Raw genomic sequence first — 20030 nt, forward strand, 5'->3', positions numbered from 1 at the left:
TGATAAAGATATTTTCCCATTCTTTTGGGAGATATTTTGTGTTGTTGATCATGTTCTTTGCTTAACAGAAGATTCTTAGTTTCAGGAGGTCACATTTATTAATTGTTACTCTCAGGGTCTATGCTACTGGTGTTCTGTTTAGGAAGTGGTCTCTTGTACCTATGCATTCAAGAGTATTTCCCATTTTCTCCTCTATGAGGCTCAGTGTGGATGGATATATATTGAGGTTTGATTCATTTGGATTTGAGTTATTGCATGGTGATAGACATGGATCTATTTGCATTCTTTTACATGTTGACAGGTAGTCATACAAGCACCATTTGTTCAATATGTTTTCTTTCTTCCATTTTATATTTTTAGCTTTTTGTCAAAAATTAAGCGTTCATACGTGTGCAGATTGATATTGTGTCTTGGATTCAATTCCATTGGTCCACCTGTCTCTTTTTACGCCAATAAAGCTGTTTTTTCATTACTGTAGCTCTCTAGTAGATCTTGAAGTCAAGGATGGTGAAGCCCCCAGGATTGTTTAGGCTATCCTAAATTTTTTCCATATAAACTTGAGTATTGTTCTTTCAAGTTTTGTGAAGAATTTTGCTGGGAATTGCATTGAATCTTTAGGTTACTTTTTGTAGGATTGCCATTTTTACTATGTTAATCCCAAAAAGCATGGGATATATTTCTATTTTCACATATCTTCTTTAATTTCTTTCTTTAAAGAGAATTGAAGTTCTTCTCATTCAGGTTTTTGTTTGTTTGTTTGTTTTGTTTTTGTTTTTTTTGGGGGGGTTGGGTGGTTGGTTATTTGTGGCTATTGTGAAGAGTGATGTTTCTCTGATTTCCTTCTGAGCCCATTTGTCATATGCATATAGGAGGGCTAGTGATTTTTTTTGAGTTATTCTTATATCCTGTTACATTACTGAAGGTGCTTATAAGTTGTAGGAGTTCTCTGGTAGAATTTTTGGGCTCACTTAAGTATACTATCATATCATCAGCAAGTAATGACAGTTTAACTTCTTATTTTCCAATTTGTATCCCTTTGATCTCCTTTTGATGTCTTATTGCTACACCTAGAACTTTAAATACTATGTTGAATAGATATGGAGAGAGTAGACAGCCTTGTCTTGTTCCTGATTTCAGTGTGATTGCTTTGAGTTTCTCTCCATTTAGTTTGATGTTGGCTGTTGAGTTACTGTATATTGCCTTTATGATGTTTTGGTATGTTCCTTGATTCCCCATTCTCCCCAAGACCTATATCATAAAGAGGTATTGAATTTTGTTCAAGGCCTTTTCAGCATCTAATGAGATGACCATGTGGTTTTTTTCTTTCAGTGTGTTCACGGGGTAGATTACATTGATGGATTTTAGTATGTTAAATCACCTCTGCATTTTTCGCATGGATCTTGCTCATGGTGGAAGATTTTTCTGATGTGTTCATGAATTTGGTGTGCCAGTATTTTACTGAGTAGGTTTGCATCTAAGTTCATGAGGAAAAATTGGTCTGTAATTCCCTTTCTTAGTTGTATCTTTGTGTGGTTTGGGGATCCTGATGTTATTTCAATAAGAAAATAAATGGAAAAGAAATGTGCTTAAAACTTGGAATCCACACTAGCTACCAGGATTTTAGAAGAGAGTGTTATTTGTACCTGAAGGAGTTCATGGTTCAGCTTCTTCATCCTTGTCATGCATATAAGGGCTGCACACATGTGCTATGACAGCCAGGCATGTGCACAGGTGGTCAACTAACCAAAGGGTTTGAAAAGAAACTTATGTTCCTACTTCTAGGTGGTCAGCCGGGAATTAAAGATGCCGATGTCCAGTATCCACATGCGTGGGACAAGCACAGAAACCGTCCCCAACACAAATCCCTCTGGAGGGTCTGTGGTGGCAGATCTCAATGGCTTGGCAGTAAAGGTAAAGCCTGCTGAAGTTGTACCATTCATTAATCTTTCAGGCCAAATCCATAGCTTGAGATCAGAAGCATTGTTCTGATCTCACTTCTCCTCAGTCCAGGGCAGGACAGGTCAGACATTCAGAGAGCAGGTGACCCAGCACCCAGAAGTTCTGTGCCTGCTGCTTCACTGGGAGCAAACCTCTTAATTCCACCCTACCCCCCCTCCCCGCACCCCAGTGACTTCCCCCTTCTGTGTTCAGTCACACTCCTACCTCTTACCAGAGCCTCACCATCCCAGTTTCATTGCCTTTCGCTCTGGCTTCTTGATACCCGAACAAATGTGCCCAGAAAGTTAATGTTCTGCAACCAGTGGCTGGCGGTGTGCAATAGACCTTGTGTTGGGTCTTGACAAAGCATAGTGTGTAAGGCAATTGTCTTAGTCCAGTGCATGTCTGACAGGCTCACACATACAACAACCTTACATGAAACCTTGCATGCCATCCTCTACTTCACTGATACCCTATGTTTCTTTGTTCCTATGTATCTCCGAGGTAACTGTGTGGGATGATGTACCATGTTGTTTAGACATTGATGTTTTTACAAAATGATTAGAATTGGCACTTAAAATCACCTACAGGATGCCTGCCAGACTCTTCTGAAGCGCCTCGAACCCATCATCAACAAGAATCCTCGTGGAACTTGGAAGGATTGGGTGAGACTCACTGGCTCTCTATGATTTATCATAGAAACTACCAAGAGAGAGGAGAGGGAAGAGAAATATGAATTGTGAATTATGTTTATTCAAAAGCCCTGTCATTGCATAATGACAACTAAATGCCCTTCTGCACGTGTTACGCGGAGGTCCACGTGCACTGGGAGAAGTGGTGTACCCGGGGATGTTTCTAATACAGAGAAAGGTGGTGTCCATGCAACAACTCCTGCACTATGCTCCAGCCTGTGGAACCTAGGTGCTTTCTGGATGACAGCTGTGTGTTCTTCTCCTTGGATTTGCTCTTCCTACAATAGAAAAACAATGCTGGCTAGCAGCATTCTGGGAGGCCCAGGTGGTCACTCATTTGGAGATGGGAAACCAGAGGCTGGAGAGATGCCTCAGAGGTTAGGAAGAGTTGTTCTTCCAAAGAATCTGGGTTCAATTCTCAGCACCCACATGGAAGCTAACATTGTGTGTAACTCCAGTTCCAAATTATTTGATGGCCCCTTTCTATAGGCAGTGCTCACAAAGTCACACCTGCATAGAAAGTACCCATATGCATAGGAATAAAATAATTTATGAAAAACACACAGGAAACTAAACATAGGGGTATGTTCTATTCAAGTCATAGACACCAATGGACTAGAAACATTCACCTTCTTCCTTGATACCCTGGCAGTCTAAATGCAGAGGACAGATTTTCTGTAGTCAACAAGTTAACTTAAAAATAGCAGATAGTTAATTGTGAGATTGAGTCGAGAGGACCTTCATGAACCCCTGGCATAGCTGCCGTGCCAACTGCTCTAGATTATTAGTTCTGCAACGTCAAAGCACAGGTTTGGCAAAGTATTGTGTAGAGTTCTTCTTTGGAAGACTCCAGGGCTGAGGAAGCTCAGTATGAGCATGTGTTCTTAGAATGCTGGAGGGTCTATTCATCCCTCTGTATCTCACCCAAAGGCTCCTGATATTGCTTAATGGCTCATTATGTAATTAATAAATATGGATAAGCTGGGTGGTGGTGGTACACGCCTTAATCACAGCACTTGAAAAGCAGAGGTAGGCTGATGCCCGTGTTTGAGGCCAGCCTGGTCTAGAAAATGAGTTCCAGGACAGATAGGACTACTCAGAGAACCCCTGTATGAAAAATTAATAATATTATTATTATTATGGAATATGAAACTTCTAAATCTGTTCTGGGCATAGATATTTTTCCCCTGCCTGGTGTTGCATGAGCCCAGAGAGGTTAAAAATGGCTGTGTGGAGAAAGTTGCATCCAGATGTAAATCACGAAAACCCCTCCTTTGTCATCCATTGCAAGTTGCTGCATTGAGCCAGCATTCTTCCATAATGCTGCATCTTACCCATCTCTCTTGAGTCTTTTGACCTAACCTTTGTTTTTCTGTTTAGTAATCAATCACATGGTCTTGCAGAAACAGGAGACCATTTTATGGAAGTGGTACAATTTAGGAAAAGCAACTCTCTCAACTGAAATTGTTATAGATAAACAACATAAAATTAAACATCGAACTATTGTGTCCAAATTCGGCCATGTTAATAGCCCAAGTCTTTCCAGATGACTGAATGGATCTCTTCATAAGGAGGGTGTGGGTGGGCATTATAGTTTATTTTATAAGCATAACATATCAGGGCAGCATTTATTACAAACATATGCACGGAGCAAATGCTTCTATGCACACAATGAGCCGTGAATGTTCATGTAGCTGGAGACTGTGACAGCAAAGGTTCATCGTGGGCTTTCCTTGTTACTGCTATACTTATCACACAGTACAGATGAAACTAAGTGCTGAGCATCTCTCGAGAATCTGTCTTATGTCATGATCTGCTGGTCCCTCACAGGCGCAGACTGCTTTTGACCAGAGCATCAACCTCTCGGCTATTGGCTATTTCAGGTAAAATATCCCTTTGATCCTATGTCATGGACAATACCAGCATGAGCTTGAGGGAGAATTTCAGTTCTATGTGCAATTTTGGCCCCCAGCCTGACTCACTCCCTTCAGTTAGCCTGCTGTTGGAATAAACCTGTATCTGCTGGTTGATCCAGGTATCCAGAAGACCTGTTATGGAGAAAATGGTTCACACAGGTGAACTTGACTTGAGTGCTGAATCGGGTCATACTGTGGCCATGATGTGGCTTTCTGGGAACTAGTGCTTGTAATCCACAGCTGTATAGCCTTTTGTTGAAAATGTAATTCATCCCTAAAGTTAAGAAATAAGGGTCAGGTGAAAGGTAAACCCAAACTATGATAGGCACCTCCAAGGGGATCTGACTAACTGTGGAGCCCTGAGAACCACAGCCTCTAGGGAATCACTTGTGGAATGTTTTCATGGAGAGTGAATGCTGAGACAGTGCAGGGTCTTAGCTGCCTTAGCTGTTCTCATCTGCCTGACTCCTACTGGCTATCAGGAATAGACAGGAAGTGTTTTTCAAGGCCACCTTCAGGCTGGGGAAACAGAGGAGACTGGGGATAGAACGTAGCAGGCTGCTGGCCTAGACTTCTTTTACCTTTGATATCCATGGGGAGTTCTTACAGAAGAGTGAGGGATGGAACACACATAGAGCCCGCTGGTAGTGCCAGCTCTTGGGAGCCATCCGGCCTGCTTCCTGACACTCAACACTGAATCCTGGACCAGAGGGATATAAAGCAGGCAGACAAGCCCCCTTGAAACCGTGTTTGGCTTAAGATGCAGGTTGAACCCCCTGTCAGATGACTATAGAAGAGGTGTTTCTTGGTCACATGTATGGGGACTTTTTTCTGTGCTGTACACATGTAGTCCTCTGAGTGGCTCAGCTCCCTTTGGGCTGGTTTAATCACTGTCTGTGATTGCAGGACTTAATCACTCACAGTGCTTCTCAACAATTGTGTCTTTCAGGGGTTATGAGTCAGACATGAACTGGGAGAAAGGAGAAGGCCATCCTTTCGAATATTTTGTGTATGGAGCTGCCTGCTCAGAGGTTGAAATAGATTGCCTGACTGGGGACCACAAGGTTAGTCCCACCTGGAAATGACTTCTGACTGTACTTGTGAGATGCTTCAACTTCACACATGCTGCCTACCAGAAGCAGTTGGGTGTGTGAGAGCTGCCCATGAATTTTCCCTAATGATGATCTCTCTGTATTACTAGAACAAAGCAAAACTCATTGCTTGCCTCAGTGGTATAACGTCTTCTGTGGAAAACAATAATCCTTCTGTTTAAGTGTTCTCTTTTTACAATTTTAAGTGTAAATAGGAAAAAAACCACTTCAGTACAGCCTGGTGAGGGCTTCCATGTAGACTGTTGTCTCAACTAGCTGTCCTGACCTCTTATAAGAAGTGTCTTAGTATGATGTTCTTGAAGGACACCATAGGTGTCCATAACTTGCTAACAAGGATCAAGGGCCACCTCAGGAAGGTAGTGGCCAATAGACCCTTTCCTTGAATAGCTGAAGTGTCATAATATATTTTGGGGGTATATGTATTCACACTCATTTACATACATGCACAACAATGTCAAGGCCATGGCTTCCTTGCTTTACATGGCCTTTGGTGGTACAGAAAACACTTTTGGCCACTATATAGTTAATGATCACAGATATATCAAATGGGTTTGTAGTAGCCTTCACAAATGCCATGTGACTAAGATATTAGTTTAGTGATAATCTACCCTAAAACCTACCCAGAAGCAAGCACTAGCTTTTGATATTTCCAAATACATTTTCTCTCTCTTCTTAGATAGTTAATCATGTATAATTTTTATTTAATATGTTCTTACCATATAATTTTAAAGTATATTTAGCCTTATCTTTAAAATTATAATAGTTTTATTGAGCCTCCCTCCCAAAATATCTAATTTGTCTGAATTCTCACTTAGACTGTCTCTTTGGGGAAGGTGGTCCTGAGGCTAAGGACTTGGAGTGATACTCCAGGTATGACTCTTGGGTTAGAGTAGCTCTCCCACTATGCTGAGGGTTCTCTAGTGATAACTAATTTCTGAATCCCTTTGCCCTCAAATAAGTTATTGGAAACATCTGTTTAGATTTTCTAAATGTCTTGGCCTTGTTAAGAGCTAAGAACAGTAATAATTAACCCAGTTTTAGTTCAAGGTTTTGTTGCTTATTTGTTTGTTTGTTTGTTTGAGTGTAATTGGACCTTTCTTGCCTCATTTATGCTTTTGATGCAGGGTCATAAGCTGCTACACACTCAGAGTTACCAAACGTAGACCTGGGACTGTGGCTCTGAGGTTGTTGTGTCACACCAGTGACAATTAAAGACATGGGCTGTTGTGCAAAGCAGAAGCAAGCTTTACAAAAAGAATTACAGCACAGTGGGGAATTGAGGCATAGTGAGAGGCTCTTCAGAGTGGAGGAGTCTCCAAGAGGGAAAAAAACACAAACCTTCCTTGGCAAGAGGTTTTTACAAAGTCCTAGTAGAGAGTGGAGGAAGTCTGGGTAACTGCTATGAGATTGTTAGCTATCTGTGTGTATCATAGGCTGAGCCAGTGGAAGGTCCCCACACACTCTGAATGTCCTTCTAGCTCAACCAGGCAGATGTCCATGAGGTATCCTCCCAGTTAGGGCTGTTAAAGGCAACACCCACCTCTGTCTATCTCTGACACATGCTTTGTCGCGTTGGGCCTTGACTTTCTGCTACCTGTTATCCCTGACTGGCATTCCATGGCCAATGTTACAGGTGACTTGCTCATATGGTCTGGCCTGGGCAACCTAAGCATGGTGACTGCGACTTGGGTAGGTTGGCCTACAGTTTCTCATACAAGTAGGAACCACCCAGTGACAAAAGGCCAGCCTACCAGAAGTTGTAGTTTTTGTTTTTGTTTTGTAATTTACTCTTTAGTGACCTGATACCTGGGTCCCAAATAAATACACAGAGAATTATTCTTCATTATGAAATCCAGACCTTAGCTTGGTTTGTTTCTTTTCTAGCTTAAATTATCCTGTTTCCCTTTAACTACATTTTGCCTCTGGCCTTTTTACCTTACTTTCTTCTGTATCTCTTTTTTACCTTCTTACCCTGTGTCTGACTGTGTGGCTGCGTTGCTGGATGACAGGCCCCTGGTGTCCTCCTCTCCTCCTTTGCTCACTCCTCCCTCTTCCCTAGATTTTCCCACCTATTTACTCTTTGCCTGCCAAACCTGCAGGCTCTTAGCCCAACCACACAAGGCTGAGCTGGGTCTGAGGAAGGGTAAGTGCACTGCTGGCCTGTTTCCCAGCCTCCCAGGATCCCAGTAACAATCAGATGCATCAGGGTGTCTAGTCAAGCAGGAACTCCTTTATCACCCCATAGCAAGCATTTTTTTTAAGGGGGAAAAACCCAAGGTGGGAAATCAGGCAGCCAATGGTTTTTAAGGCCAACCTATGGTGCACCTAGGCAGGCTGTGCTTTACCTAGTGAACAGGAGCAGTTCAGGGAGTGAGCTCATCTGGTTTGATCTTGGCAACCAATCACCCTTTTTTATAAACATCTCAGGACTTGCCTTCTTGATGTCCCCTCAGCACTATCTTTGATTGGCCCTTCACAGCCCCACCTATTTCTCTCTCCTGCCTAGCTATTGGCCATTCAGCTATTTATTAGACCAATCACGTGTTTTAGGCAGGCAAATTAACAGAGCTTTACAGAGTTAAACAAATGTGGCCTAAAGAAATGCAACACATCTTTGTTAAACAAATATTCCACAGCATAAAAAAATGTAAAACACCTTAAATTAATATTCCCCAATTAGAAGTCCTCTCTGGAGGTATGTTTCTTAGCCATTCTCATGTTAGTAATACTGACTTCCTCAAAATTTTCCCAGATTTTGAACCTACGTTTATACGTTAGCTACCTATTGCTATATAACAAATCACCTCCAAAATAGCAACTGAAAATAATAAATGTTTATTGGTTCATATCACCTCTGAGGATCAAGTATCTGAGACAACTTGGTTTATCTAGGTAACTAACTCTTGCTCAGGATTTCTCATGAGGCTATGGGCAGGCATTGGTGAAGGCTACAGTCATAGAATCTGCTTCTAACTGCCATCATTAACTGTTGTTAATGGGAGGCTGTGGTTTCTTCATGGCTGTTAATCAATTGCCTCTTTTCCTTGAATGATCATTTTGCCCACAGCATCCCAAGGACATAGTAAGTGACTTCCTTGAGATTTATGGGCTCCAAAGAATATCAAAAATACAAATATATGGGAGGGCCACTGAAACAAAAACCACAGTCATTTTTAATCTTATGTCTTTCAATAAAGAAAGGTAATTATCTGAACTTTTATTAAACATTCTGGACCATTATCTAATTTTCTGCAAAAACAAAACAAAAACTATGTTAATTGGAAGTCTCAGACCAAATAAGAATACCTGTGCATTTTTTTTTTTTTTTGGTTTGTAAAGATAGAGTCACTCTTTCCTCCAGTAGCTTGCAAATTGCCACCTAGCACCATGAATGGTAATCAGTCAATGTGAAGCATTTAGTTGGGCACCAGCTCAATTTCTTCATGTTTAATGATGTAAGGAAAAAGACAATCACCAATATCAACCATCTACAAATCCTGTGACCTACAACAGGGACCTGCCTTTAGGATATACTGCTACAATAGTGGCACAAGTGTTAAGGGAGTAACCCTCTATGATTATCTTGGATTCAAGGTCCTTTCCATGAGATGAAACCCATACCCAACACTGCTAACGTGGCCAAGAGATAGGTTAGGTCATATGTTCTAGGAGAAAGCTACTACTATGATTCTGCTAACAGAACATAGCTATAAAATAAGTGCTATTGACATATTGCTAGACACATAAATCTGCATCACTCAACCCTCATCAGAGAAGTTCTTTTTACAGTTAATGAGAATTAGCACAGAGATCCACAAATGGACAATATTCAGAGAATGAGACTTTATAGCAGTCAGTCTTAAATGGGATGTCTTTGTCAAACATCTCTCCTTGGGATTAGGACATATATGCAAAAAGGTAGGTGAGAAGATTGGAAGAGCCAGAGATGGTGGGTTACTAGGTGTAAAAAAAATGTTGTTATGACACTGAAAAACAGATAACAACATATGCATATGAACCCACAGAGAGGATGACAACATGCACAAGATCTGTCAAACCAGACAACATCCTCTTATTCCTATCTAAGAAGCTATTTTCAGTTGATATCTACTGGAAAAGGGGGAATCAGTTTTCTCCAGTGAAGTGTCACTGGGCATGTCAACCACACTTCAGAGCAAATGCCATGTCCAGGAGTAGCTAACCAACAAAAAATAGACTCCGTGTTTTTTATATGTGTATTTTGCTTGATTTGGTATCTTTTGTCTTACGGGTTTTTGTTTGTATTGATTTTTTTATTTAGTTTTTGGTTTTGAGTTTTTGTTGTTCTTTTAAGAGAAGAGAAAAATTACATGATATTTGGTAAGTAGGAAGATGAGTAGAATCTCAGAAGAATTGAAAGGGGAAATAATATGATCAAAGTATATTGAATGAAAATATTATTTTCAAAATAATAAAATTATCCCACCAAGTGACAAATATGCTTTTCAAAGAAGAAAATGTCACCTCAGCAGCCTATATGTGATGGCAGCTTACTTACGATTTTTCCATTTAATACTTAAGTTTTTATCTGTACTAATCAAGGCATGCTTCATCAAACACCTATCCAGTTACTGCACTTCCTTGCCTACCACTGACACCAGGCATGCTTCATCAAACACCTATGCAGTTACTGCACTTCCCTGCCTACCACTGTCACCAGGCATGCTTCATCAAACACCTATCCAGTTACTGTACTTCCCTGCCTAACACTGTCACCAGGCATGCTTCATCAAACACCTATGCAGTTACTGCACTTCCCTGCCTACCGCTGTCATCATGTGACTAAGCATAAGAAAGTATTTGACACTGGGGAAAAAAATAGCGTTTCTTTGTGTAAGAGTCCTGGCTGTCCTGGAACTCAATTTGTTCACCAGGCTGCATCAGCCTCCTGAGTGCTGGGAATCAAGCAAGGCAGGTGCCACCAACACCAGGCTATGCATTTTCTTAATTCCTTAGGAATCATATTTAGAGTGTGTTAGCATGGTGGGAACCATCATCCACACCAAAGAATTACAGAGGGTGGAGGAGTAAGGTGTAACCAGCACACGGCAGGGCCTGCTGTTTCCTGCACTTTTAGGTTAGCAGATAGCAAGTCATAAGGGTGGATTTGTTCTGTCCCCCACCCGCAAAATGGGAGTTCTTCAGCAATGCAGAGCAGTGTAAACATTTTCCCCCTGACACTTCCTGAGCTGGATAGACTCCATGTGTTAGCTTGGGTAGCAGCCTCAGAGTTTTGCAACAGGGGTTTTGAAGGCCAAACATATTGGCTTTTGTTTCACTGTTTTTTTGTTTTGTTTTGTTTGTGGTAGATTAAATTTAGTGTCTTGTGTCAGCCAGCTTGAAGCTAATCAAAAGAAAATGAATTCTTTTATTTCCTTGGCAAACGAATAGTGCTAAGTCTGGAGTTAAGAGCCTTTGTGCTGGGGCTGGAGAGATGGCTCAGTAGTTAAGAGCCTTTACTGCTCCTAAGGAGGATCCAGTTCAGTTCCTAGTACCCACATGACGGCCTACAACTCTGTAACTCCAGTTTCAGGTGAGCCACACTCTTCTGGCCTCCATGGACACCAAACACGCACAGAGTGTTCATATCACACACTGTAATATGAAAGGAGAAGTTTCAGCTCAGGACACCCAAGACCAAGTTCTCAGCGCAAAGGAGATTTATTTGTCCCAGGGGGACAGAGGGCAGGGAATAGAGAAAAGACAGGACACAGAGGACAGTGGAGAAGGCAAAGGAAACAAGAGGGCTCACAGGCTTGGCACATAGGAAAATGGGGGCTATAAATGTACAAGGGGAACCCCATGCTAGGATTAGTGCTAACTGGGTGAACTAAAGGGGGGTTTCCATTCCTGGACCTCGATAGTTTGAGAGCTGGACCTCGGTAGTCAGCCGCAGGACGGGAAGTAGCCAAATAGGTGAGTAGACCTTGGTGGCTAGCTTAAGGAAAGCAATCAATCTAGTAGTTTTTAGTAAGGCCAAGGGCATCAGGAAGAAGGGCAAAGCTCACCAGAGTCCTAAACATCCATATTAAGTAACAATAAATAAATCTCTCTCTCCCTTTTTTTTTTTTTTTTTTTTTTTTTGCCTAGGATATCTGAGACCTTGTTTTCACTCATCACCACCCAGGCCAGGCATGGTGGTGCAAGCTTTAATCGATGGGGAGGAGGGGGGGGGAGGAGAATCAGAAAATGAAGGTCATCCTTGGCTACATTTCTCATTCAAAGCCAGCTATATGGCACCCTATCTGAAAACCAAAGGTCTTCAGAAGATAAACTTTGTCATATACTATATTTTTACTGCTCATTATATCTCTATAATTTTGGTTGTAAGCCTAGCCTTTAACTGCTGGGCTGTCCCTCCAGCCCTGTTGCTTCTTTATGGTGAATTAACATGGTCAGCCCAAAGGTAGTCTTTGTCCCATACCTGGCACCAGGTGTTTCTTCTCTGTGTGTTATCTGTATAAACTATGATTTTGTTTGTTTGTTTGTTTTTGTTAGACTCTAAGAACAGACATTGTGATGGATGTTGGTCACAGCATTAACCCAGCCCTTGACATAGGTCAGGTATGTGTAACTATTTTGCTTTGTTTCCTGTTTGTGGGACATAAACTGCTGTGAGGACTGAAGAGGAGCCATTCACTTGCTGCTCACCTGAGAACCTTACCCTACTAGGGCTGTGTCTGTTTGAGGTCAGTCAGGGAAGGGTTTCATCTGCCTCATTAGTGGAAAACATGATGGTTATGTGGACAGGCCCTGTGAGGACTCATCTGGAGTTATCATTGCAATGGCTAAGCCAAGACTAAAGCTCCTCTGACTTGGGGTCTAGCACTGAACGGAACATATAGAAATGATTTTAGATGGGCTCCTGGTGACACTCTCCCAGATGCCCTGGAAAGACCCTTGAACTGCCGTTCTCAAGGGCAGACAGGCAGCATGCAGTAGGAAGGCTCTCGAGTTCTCTGCCTCATAGGTAGTCATTCCTTCCTTTCTCTCAGATTGAAGGCGCGTTTATTCAAGGAATGGGACTCTACACCATAGAGGAGCTGAATTACTCTCCCCAGGGCGTTCTGTACAGTCGTGGCCCAAGCCAGTACAAAATCCCTGCCATCTGTGACATCCCCACAGAGATGCACATTTCGTTTATGCCTCCATCTGAACACTCGAACACTCTGTATTCATCTAAGGTAAGCTCCACTCCACGACCAAGTCCGTGCTTACTTGATGTCAGTAGGGTGGACAGACATTGGTCTGCTTGGTTGTTCCATGCCTTTACTGAGATTACAGGAGGATTCTTCTAATTATAAAGTAACTTAACGACATGGTAAAATGCTTCAAATATTCCCAATCTGCCTAACATGAACTATCAGATCCTATTTAGCTTTTTATATTGCAATAATCACCTTCATGCCTCTATGTGCTTGATCTATTTGAAATAATTTTATAAGCTAAAATTATAAGCGGTTAAATTATTTTCCAATAACAATTTACTTATGTGGCCTATAGATTATATATGTATATAATTATTATATACTGCATGTATATACATATTCATGTATGAATGTTTGTTCAGAGAAGGAGAGGCAGTTTGTGTCATAACACACATATGTCATTTCTCTCAAGGGTCTGGGAGAGTCTGGGTTGTTCCTGGGATGCTCGGTATTTTTTGCCATCCGTGATGCAGTGAATGCAGCACGAGAGGAGAGAGGCATCCATGGACCACTGAAGCTTAACAGTCCACTGACTCCAGAGAAGATCCGAATGGCCTGTGAAGATAAGTTCACAAAAATGGTATGTTACCCTCAAGAGAAAACCGTAAAATCCCTCATTTCTTTCCCCTGGCTCTATGGCCAAGTTTCTTTAGTCCAGTGCTGTGGTCTTTCCATAGAAATAAACTGCACAGGAACTCCTCAGGGTCCCCTTGAACTTGTGCGCCTTGGCTGTGTCTTTTCATCAGCCTGGCCTTGCTTGGTTTTCTGTGTGCTTAGGTCATTATCACTTGAGGGGAACTGAAGGTTCCTTCTCTCAGTTTTGTTCCCCTGCCTCAGGCCTAGGAGTTCAAGGGCTACAGCCTGATCCTGGGACACCCAGCCAAGAATCAAGGTCACTCTGCTGTGTTCCCAGTGTCACCCACACAGGCACTGGCAGTGTGAGGGAAAGAACCCTCCCACAGTATTGTTACTGCTGAGCACACACTCCGTGTCTCTGTGAGTCTGTACAGCAGCACGATTTCTGATCTGTGATTGTAAGGGCAGCCATGCCCCTCAGTTACCTCTCTAGCTACAAGACAAGTTTCCTTCTCTTATGGGGGTGTCCCTCCTACACTCCCTCCCCACAGGCTCTGCAGAGGATCCCGGACCTCACAGAGAGAAACAGACACTGACTCTGTTTCCATGTGGAGTTGAAAGCTCTGCCTCCCTCTGCTAGGTTCCCTCTCCAGGAACCTCTACATTACATGATGTTATTCTCTGATCTCATTGGCCCCCACGCCTGTGGTTTCATCTTCATCATCTTCTGCTGTTTTTAACCTAAGTCACAGACATGTTTCTGAACATTAGAAACATTGAAATTTGCTCTTTTTTTTGCAGATTCCTAGAGATGTACCTGGATCCTTTGTTCCCTGGAACACACCTGTGTGAGCCAAATGAGAACTTCCGGATGGACCGGATCAGCTCCACTGCAGATGTACCTCTGGCCTGTCTGTTCTAAGATGTTAACTATGAAAGCCAAATTTTTCACCACAGCCAATCATCCACAGCATTGCTTTACATGAAGCTGACTTGGAAATTTCTCTTCTGGGTGCCCCGGACATACCAAAGCAATTATAAATCATATTTTAAATTGTAGAATTATTAAATTGTTTCCTCTGAGGTATTTTCAATCATTCATGTATTCATAATTCTGCCCCTTGTATCTGTCCAGCTAAATATGACACCTTGTGCCTCACTTTTGGTTTGTTTACACCAGCAGAATCTATACTATATAGTGAATGATAATATTAAAAATAATTTCTTTCCTGTTGTGAACTATAAATTTATTTCTTTCATTTGTTCCTGAGAGCCATCACCCACTTTCTCTGTCAGGACAGATACCAGCCCTTTATCTGGGACCACAGGGGTCAGGAGGAGAGAGACAAATGAATGTCATCAAACTAGAAAGGTGGCCACAACATTCCCACTACTCAGAAGGATAAGGCAGGAGAGTCTACACTCCAAGCCCAGCCTAGAGTACTTAGCAAGACCATGTCCCAACAGAACAAAGGCTAAGGAGATATATATGGAGAGAGAGATAAAGAGATAGATATATAGAGATAGATAGATAGCAGTAGATTAGGAGAAGGTAGTTGCAAATATATAAGTATTATGTACAGAATGCTTACAACATAGTAGTAAAGAACAAACAACTTCAGTTTTTCTTAATGAACCAATAAATTGAGTGGACAGAGATGTTTAAATGGCCAATCAGCACATGACAAGATAATCTGCTTTGTTTGTCCTTGAGAAATGTAGTTAGATGACACTCACATACACTGTGACAGCAGTAGTTGAAACTATGGACAATGGCAGGTGTTAGTGGGACATGGAGAAATTAGAGGCTCTGCCCATTGCTGGAGGGATGTACACTGCACAGACCCTGGAGAGCAGTCAGGCAGGTAAAACATTTAATAATTTCTGCATGATTATTATAGTATTTAATGCAGTTTCACAGATAAATCTATATGCAAACACTCAGATCATTATTCACAACACCCAAAAGGTAGAAAAATATTCCCCCAACTGATAATGTTTAATAAATAAAATTTAATACAGTCACAAAAGTGAATTCATTCAGTCCTTCAAAGGGATAATGTATTGATAGACACTACAGGAGATGTGACAGGTGAAACCATATAAAATGTAAGTGAATACGCAGAAAATGACATCTATATTCCACCTATATAAAAGGTCTCAAATTGGCAAGTTCTCAAAGATGAAGTGGGTGAGTAGTTGCTAGGGCCTGAGGAGACAAGGGACTGGGAGTGACTTCTCATAAACGTGGGGTTTTCATTGGTAGAGATTTCTGTAGGGCAATCAGCTGACTCATAGATGTTGTTTCACTTTGCTGTCTGTTACTGTTATAGATACCATGACCAAAAGCAACTTGGGAGGAGAGTTTTTTTTTTTTTTTTTTTTTTTTTTTTTTTTTTACTTACACGTCCCGATCACAATTGATCATTAAGGGCAGTAAGGGGCAAGAACACAAGCTGGAGTGGAGACAGAAGCCATGGAAGAGTGCTGCTTACTGGCTTGCTCTCCATGGCTTGCTCAGCCTGCTTTCTTTCTTTCTTTCTTTTTTTCTTCCTTCCTTCCTTTCTTTCTTTCTTCCTTTTCATGCTTCCTTTCTTTCTATTTCTTTTGTAAATTTCTTTTTTTTATTTTTTCATATTTTACATATTGACTGCAGTTCCCTCTCCCTCCATTCCTCCCTCTCTCCCTCCCATATTCTTTTGTGTTTGGATGGAATGTTCTATAGATGTATGTTAAACCCAATTGGGACACAAAGTTAGTCCTTTTGTTTCTTTGTTAAGTTTCTGACTGGTGGTCCTGTCCTGTGTTGAGAGTGGAGTGTTGAAATCTTCCACTATGAGTGTGTGAGGTTTTATGTGAGCTTTGAGTTTTAGTAGCATTTTTTTTTTAAACAAATGTGGGTGCCTTTGCATTTGGGATATAGAAGTTCAGAATTGAGACTTTGTGCTGATGGGTTTCTCCTGTGATGAATACAAAATGACCATCTTCATCTCTTTTGATTGATTTTGGTTTGAAGTCTAACTTGTTAGATATTAGGATAGCTACACCTGCTTGCTTCTTGGGTTCATTGGATTGGAAGATCTTTTCCCAACCCTTTACCCTGAGGTAATGTCTGTCTTTGAAGCTGAGATATATTTCTTGTGCAGCAGGATGGATTCTGTCTTCATATCCACTCTGTTAGTCTGTGTCTTTATAGGCAAGTTAAGACCATTAATGTTGAGTGAATGTAAGGACCATTGATTGTTTTAGAGTTGTTGGCGGTGGTATTGTGACTATATTTACCCTGCTTTATCCTTTGGGTTCTGGTGAAGTGGGATTATCTATTTCCTATGTCTTTGTGAGCATCGTTAACTTCCTCGGGTTGGAGTTTTCCTTCCAGAACTTTCTGTAGGGTTGGATTTGTAGATGCGTATTGTGAAAATCTGGCTTTGTCATTGAATATCTTGTTTTCTCTGTCTATAGTGATTGCGAGTTTTGCTGGGTTAGCCTGGGCTGGCATCCGTGAACTGGTAGTACTTGTAGAACATCTATCCAAGACCTTCTGGTCTTGAGAGTTTCCATGGAGAAGTCAAGTCTAATTTTGATAGGTCTGTGTTTATATGTTACCTGGCCCTTCTCCTTCGCTGCTCTTAATATTCTTTCTTTATTCTGTATGTTCGGTGTTTTGATTATTATGTGTCAAGGGGTCTTTTTTCTTTGGTCCAGTCTATTTGGTGTTCGGTATGCTTCTTGTACTTTCATAGGCATGTCCTTCTTCAGATTGAGAAAGTTTTTTTTCAATGATTTTGTTGAATATGTTTTCTGCACCTTTGAGCTGGGCATCTTCTCTTTCTTCTATGCCTATTATTCTTAGGTTGGTCTTTTCATGGTGTCCCACATTTCCTGGATATTTTGTATTAAAGATTTGATGGATTTAAGATTTTCTTTGGTTGATGAATCTATTTCCTTTGGTTTATCTTCAGCACCTGAGATTCTCTCTTTGATCTCTTGTATTCTGTTGGTTATACTTGCATCTGTAATTCCTGATCATTTGTCCAGTTTTTCTATTTTCAGCATTCCTTCAGTTTGTGTTTTTATTTTATTGTCTCTATTTCAGTTTTCAAATCTTGAACTGTTTCCTTCATCTGTATAATTGTTTTTTTTTTTTTTCTTGGCTTTCTTTACTTTCCTTAAGGAATTTGTTCATTTCTTCCAATTTTTTTGTTTGTTTTTTCTTCCATTTCTTTAAGGGATTTCTCCTATTGTCTTTGAGGCCCTCTATCATTTTTATGAAGTTGTTTTTTAAGTTGCTCTCTTCTGCTTTGTCTGCTTTGGTGTATTCATGTCTAGTTGGTGTAGAGCTCCTAGATTCTGATGATGCCATGCTTGTCTTTCTATTGTTAGGTGTTTTCTTGTATTGCTGTCTTCTTATCGCTTCTTCCAGTGTGTGCAGGTGGGTGTTTCTCTCTCTCTCTCTCTCTCTCTCTCTCTCTCTCTCTCTCTCTCTCTCTATTCTACTCTCCCGGTGGGTGTAGGTGGGTCAGGAGTACAATGTCTGTAACTCTGGATGGTCCAAGCTCTTTAGGAGGTCTCTCCTCCGGCAGAGGCTCAGCAATGGGGTCAAAGATCAGGCAGGCGGGGACTCAGGGTGGTCCTGTGTGATAGGCAGGTCCAGTGTGCTCAGTGCAGATCCAGGAAGCTCCCTGGAGGTGAAGAGGATATTGGACCTACACTCTGGCCCAGTATTCAACCAGAGCAGTGGAGCAGTGGGCACTGGGGCGGGGCGGGGTAGAGTGCAAGTTCTGGGTGAGGTGGTTTGTGGATCAGAGTACTAACTAGACTGTTCTGTCTGGGGACAGGATATATGGGGAGCAAGATTCGAGGCTAACCCAGGGAGTTCCCAGGGAAGGGTGAGAGGAGATTTGACCTGAACTGGTCCCAGACTCACCTCCAACAGAGGCCCCGTGATGGGGGTCAAAGATCAGGCAGGCAGGCAGCCTGCTGTCTTAATCACCCCAGGGACACCAGCACAGGAGTGGCCCTGCCACACTGGACTATGTCAATCATCAGTCATGAATATGCCCCACAGCCCTGCCTGCAGACCAATCTGATGGAGGCATTTTCTCAATTGTCATTCCCTCCTCCCAAATGAAGCCAAGGTGTGTCTTATTGACAAAACCAACCAGCACGGACCCTAAGAGAATCAACTTCCAAGCTGTGGATTTTATCCCAGACATTTCTCCAGCACCTGTGGAGAGAAACAGAAAACTTGAGGAAGTTGTGACTGGCAGTCTGTAGAGCTGGGGACAAGGACTTGACCTTTCAATCTGAATGAATGCAGGGAACAGAAGTAGCATGAAGCATCCTTCCATGTTAAGAGATCTCACTGAAGTCTGTCGTGTCAGGTGGCTGAGGACAGGATAAACAGGCAGGGATAGTTCTATGATTTCTCCTTGGCAGCTGCTTCCCTTGTGGCCCTTTGCTGGTGTTTCCTGCAGCCCAAACCTCCAAGTGAAGTGTGGGTCTCCTGAGGTGGATCCTTCTTTCTCCTCACCCCACACCCTGATGCCAGCAGTGACCACCACTCCGTGGTTAGAAATGGTTCTACTGCTGAGGCTCTAACTCTGAACACACTGCTTTGATGGTGACAAAGGGGACCTTTAGACAAGATCTGTTGATGCTGCCTGGCAGGAATTTGTTCTATATACCACACATACCTCAAACTCATGGGCTGGCATCACAAGTACATGCCACAATTTGCTGCAAGTCTTTTGTTGATTGTAACTTGGATGTCTCAGCCCCTCAGCCCCCATGTGTCCCAAATAGATCTCCTAATAGTAGAACCATCTCTAGTTGCTAGCCAGAAATGGAGAATCAGAACTGTCTGATTTGGGAACATATCTTTGCAGGCATGACAGCCTGTCAGTCCCCCTCAGAAACAGTTCTTACTGCAAGCCACCTGCATTTGCCCCTGGCTATTGCAATAGTTGCCTCTTGCTTTTCTTGCATTCATTTTTTTTTGTTTCCCTTCCAAATAGTTCTCCACATTGAAGCCAAAGTTTTGTATGGACTTATGGATACAAATCTTTATCCATTCTGCACACATGCATAGGCCACATGCACATGCAGTGCTCTTGGCTATTAACCTCCAGTGGCATCCTATTCGCCTCATTAGGATCTTATCCCGAGTTCCTATGGTGCATATGTACACTATGTGAGTTAGCCCCTGTCTATCTGCCCAACCTTCTTAGGATCCCCTATTCTGTCATGGATCCCTGTATGCTGTCCCTCATTTTAGAACCCTTGCCTTTTTACTTTGCCTGGAAAATGGTCTCATGTGTCTGACTGCCTGCCTCTCTGCAGTGTTTATTGTTAGGATGCAAGTCCTGAGGCAGTGAGAAGGATGGATGCAGACATACAGACATTCCAGAGTAAAGTAGAATAGGGAATGGAAGGAGGAGGCAGGAAGTGAGGAAGTAAGCAGACCCCAGATATACACCACCCCATGTCAGCATCTCTCCCTAAGCGCACACACAAGCTCACATCTAAGCTCACACACCACCATGGAGC

General features: G+C 42.1%; 1 protein-coding gene across 1 annotated transcript in view; it reads left to right on the forward strand.

The window, feature by feature from the left end:
- Nucleotides 1-14683, forward strand: part of LOC127226326 (aldehyde oxidase 1-like) — a 63991-nt gene extending 49308 nt beyond the window's left edge. Inside the window, 8 exon segments of the mRNA XM_051190250.1 lie at nt 1783-1911; nt 2529-2603; nt 4461-4513; nt 5496-5610; nt 12196-12261; nt 12693-12881; nt 13318-13485; nt 14283-14683. Coding sequence (XP_051046207.1) covers nt 1783-1911; nt 2529-2603; nt 4461-4513; nt 5496-5610; nt 12196-12261; nt 12693-12881; nt 13318-13485; nt 14283-14333 — 846 coding nt within the window. The 3' untranslated portion in view covers nt 14334-14683.
- The last annotated feature ends 5347 nt before the right edge of the window (nt 14684-20030 follow it).

The sequence above is a fragment of the Phodopus roborovskii genome, unplaced genomic scaffold (assembly GCF_943737965.1).
Source record: "Phodopus roborovskii unplaced genomic scaffold, PHOROB, whole genome shotgun sequence".
NCBI classification, from domain to species: Eukaryota; Metazoa; Chordata; class Mammalia; order Rodentia; family Cricetidae; genus Phodopus; species Phodopus roborovskii.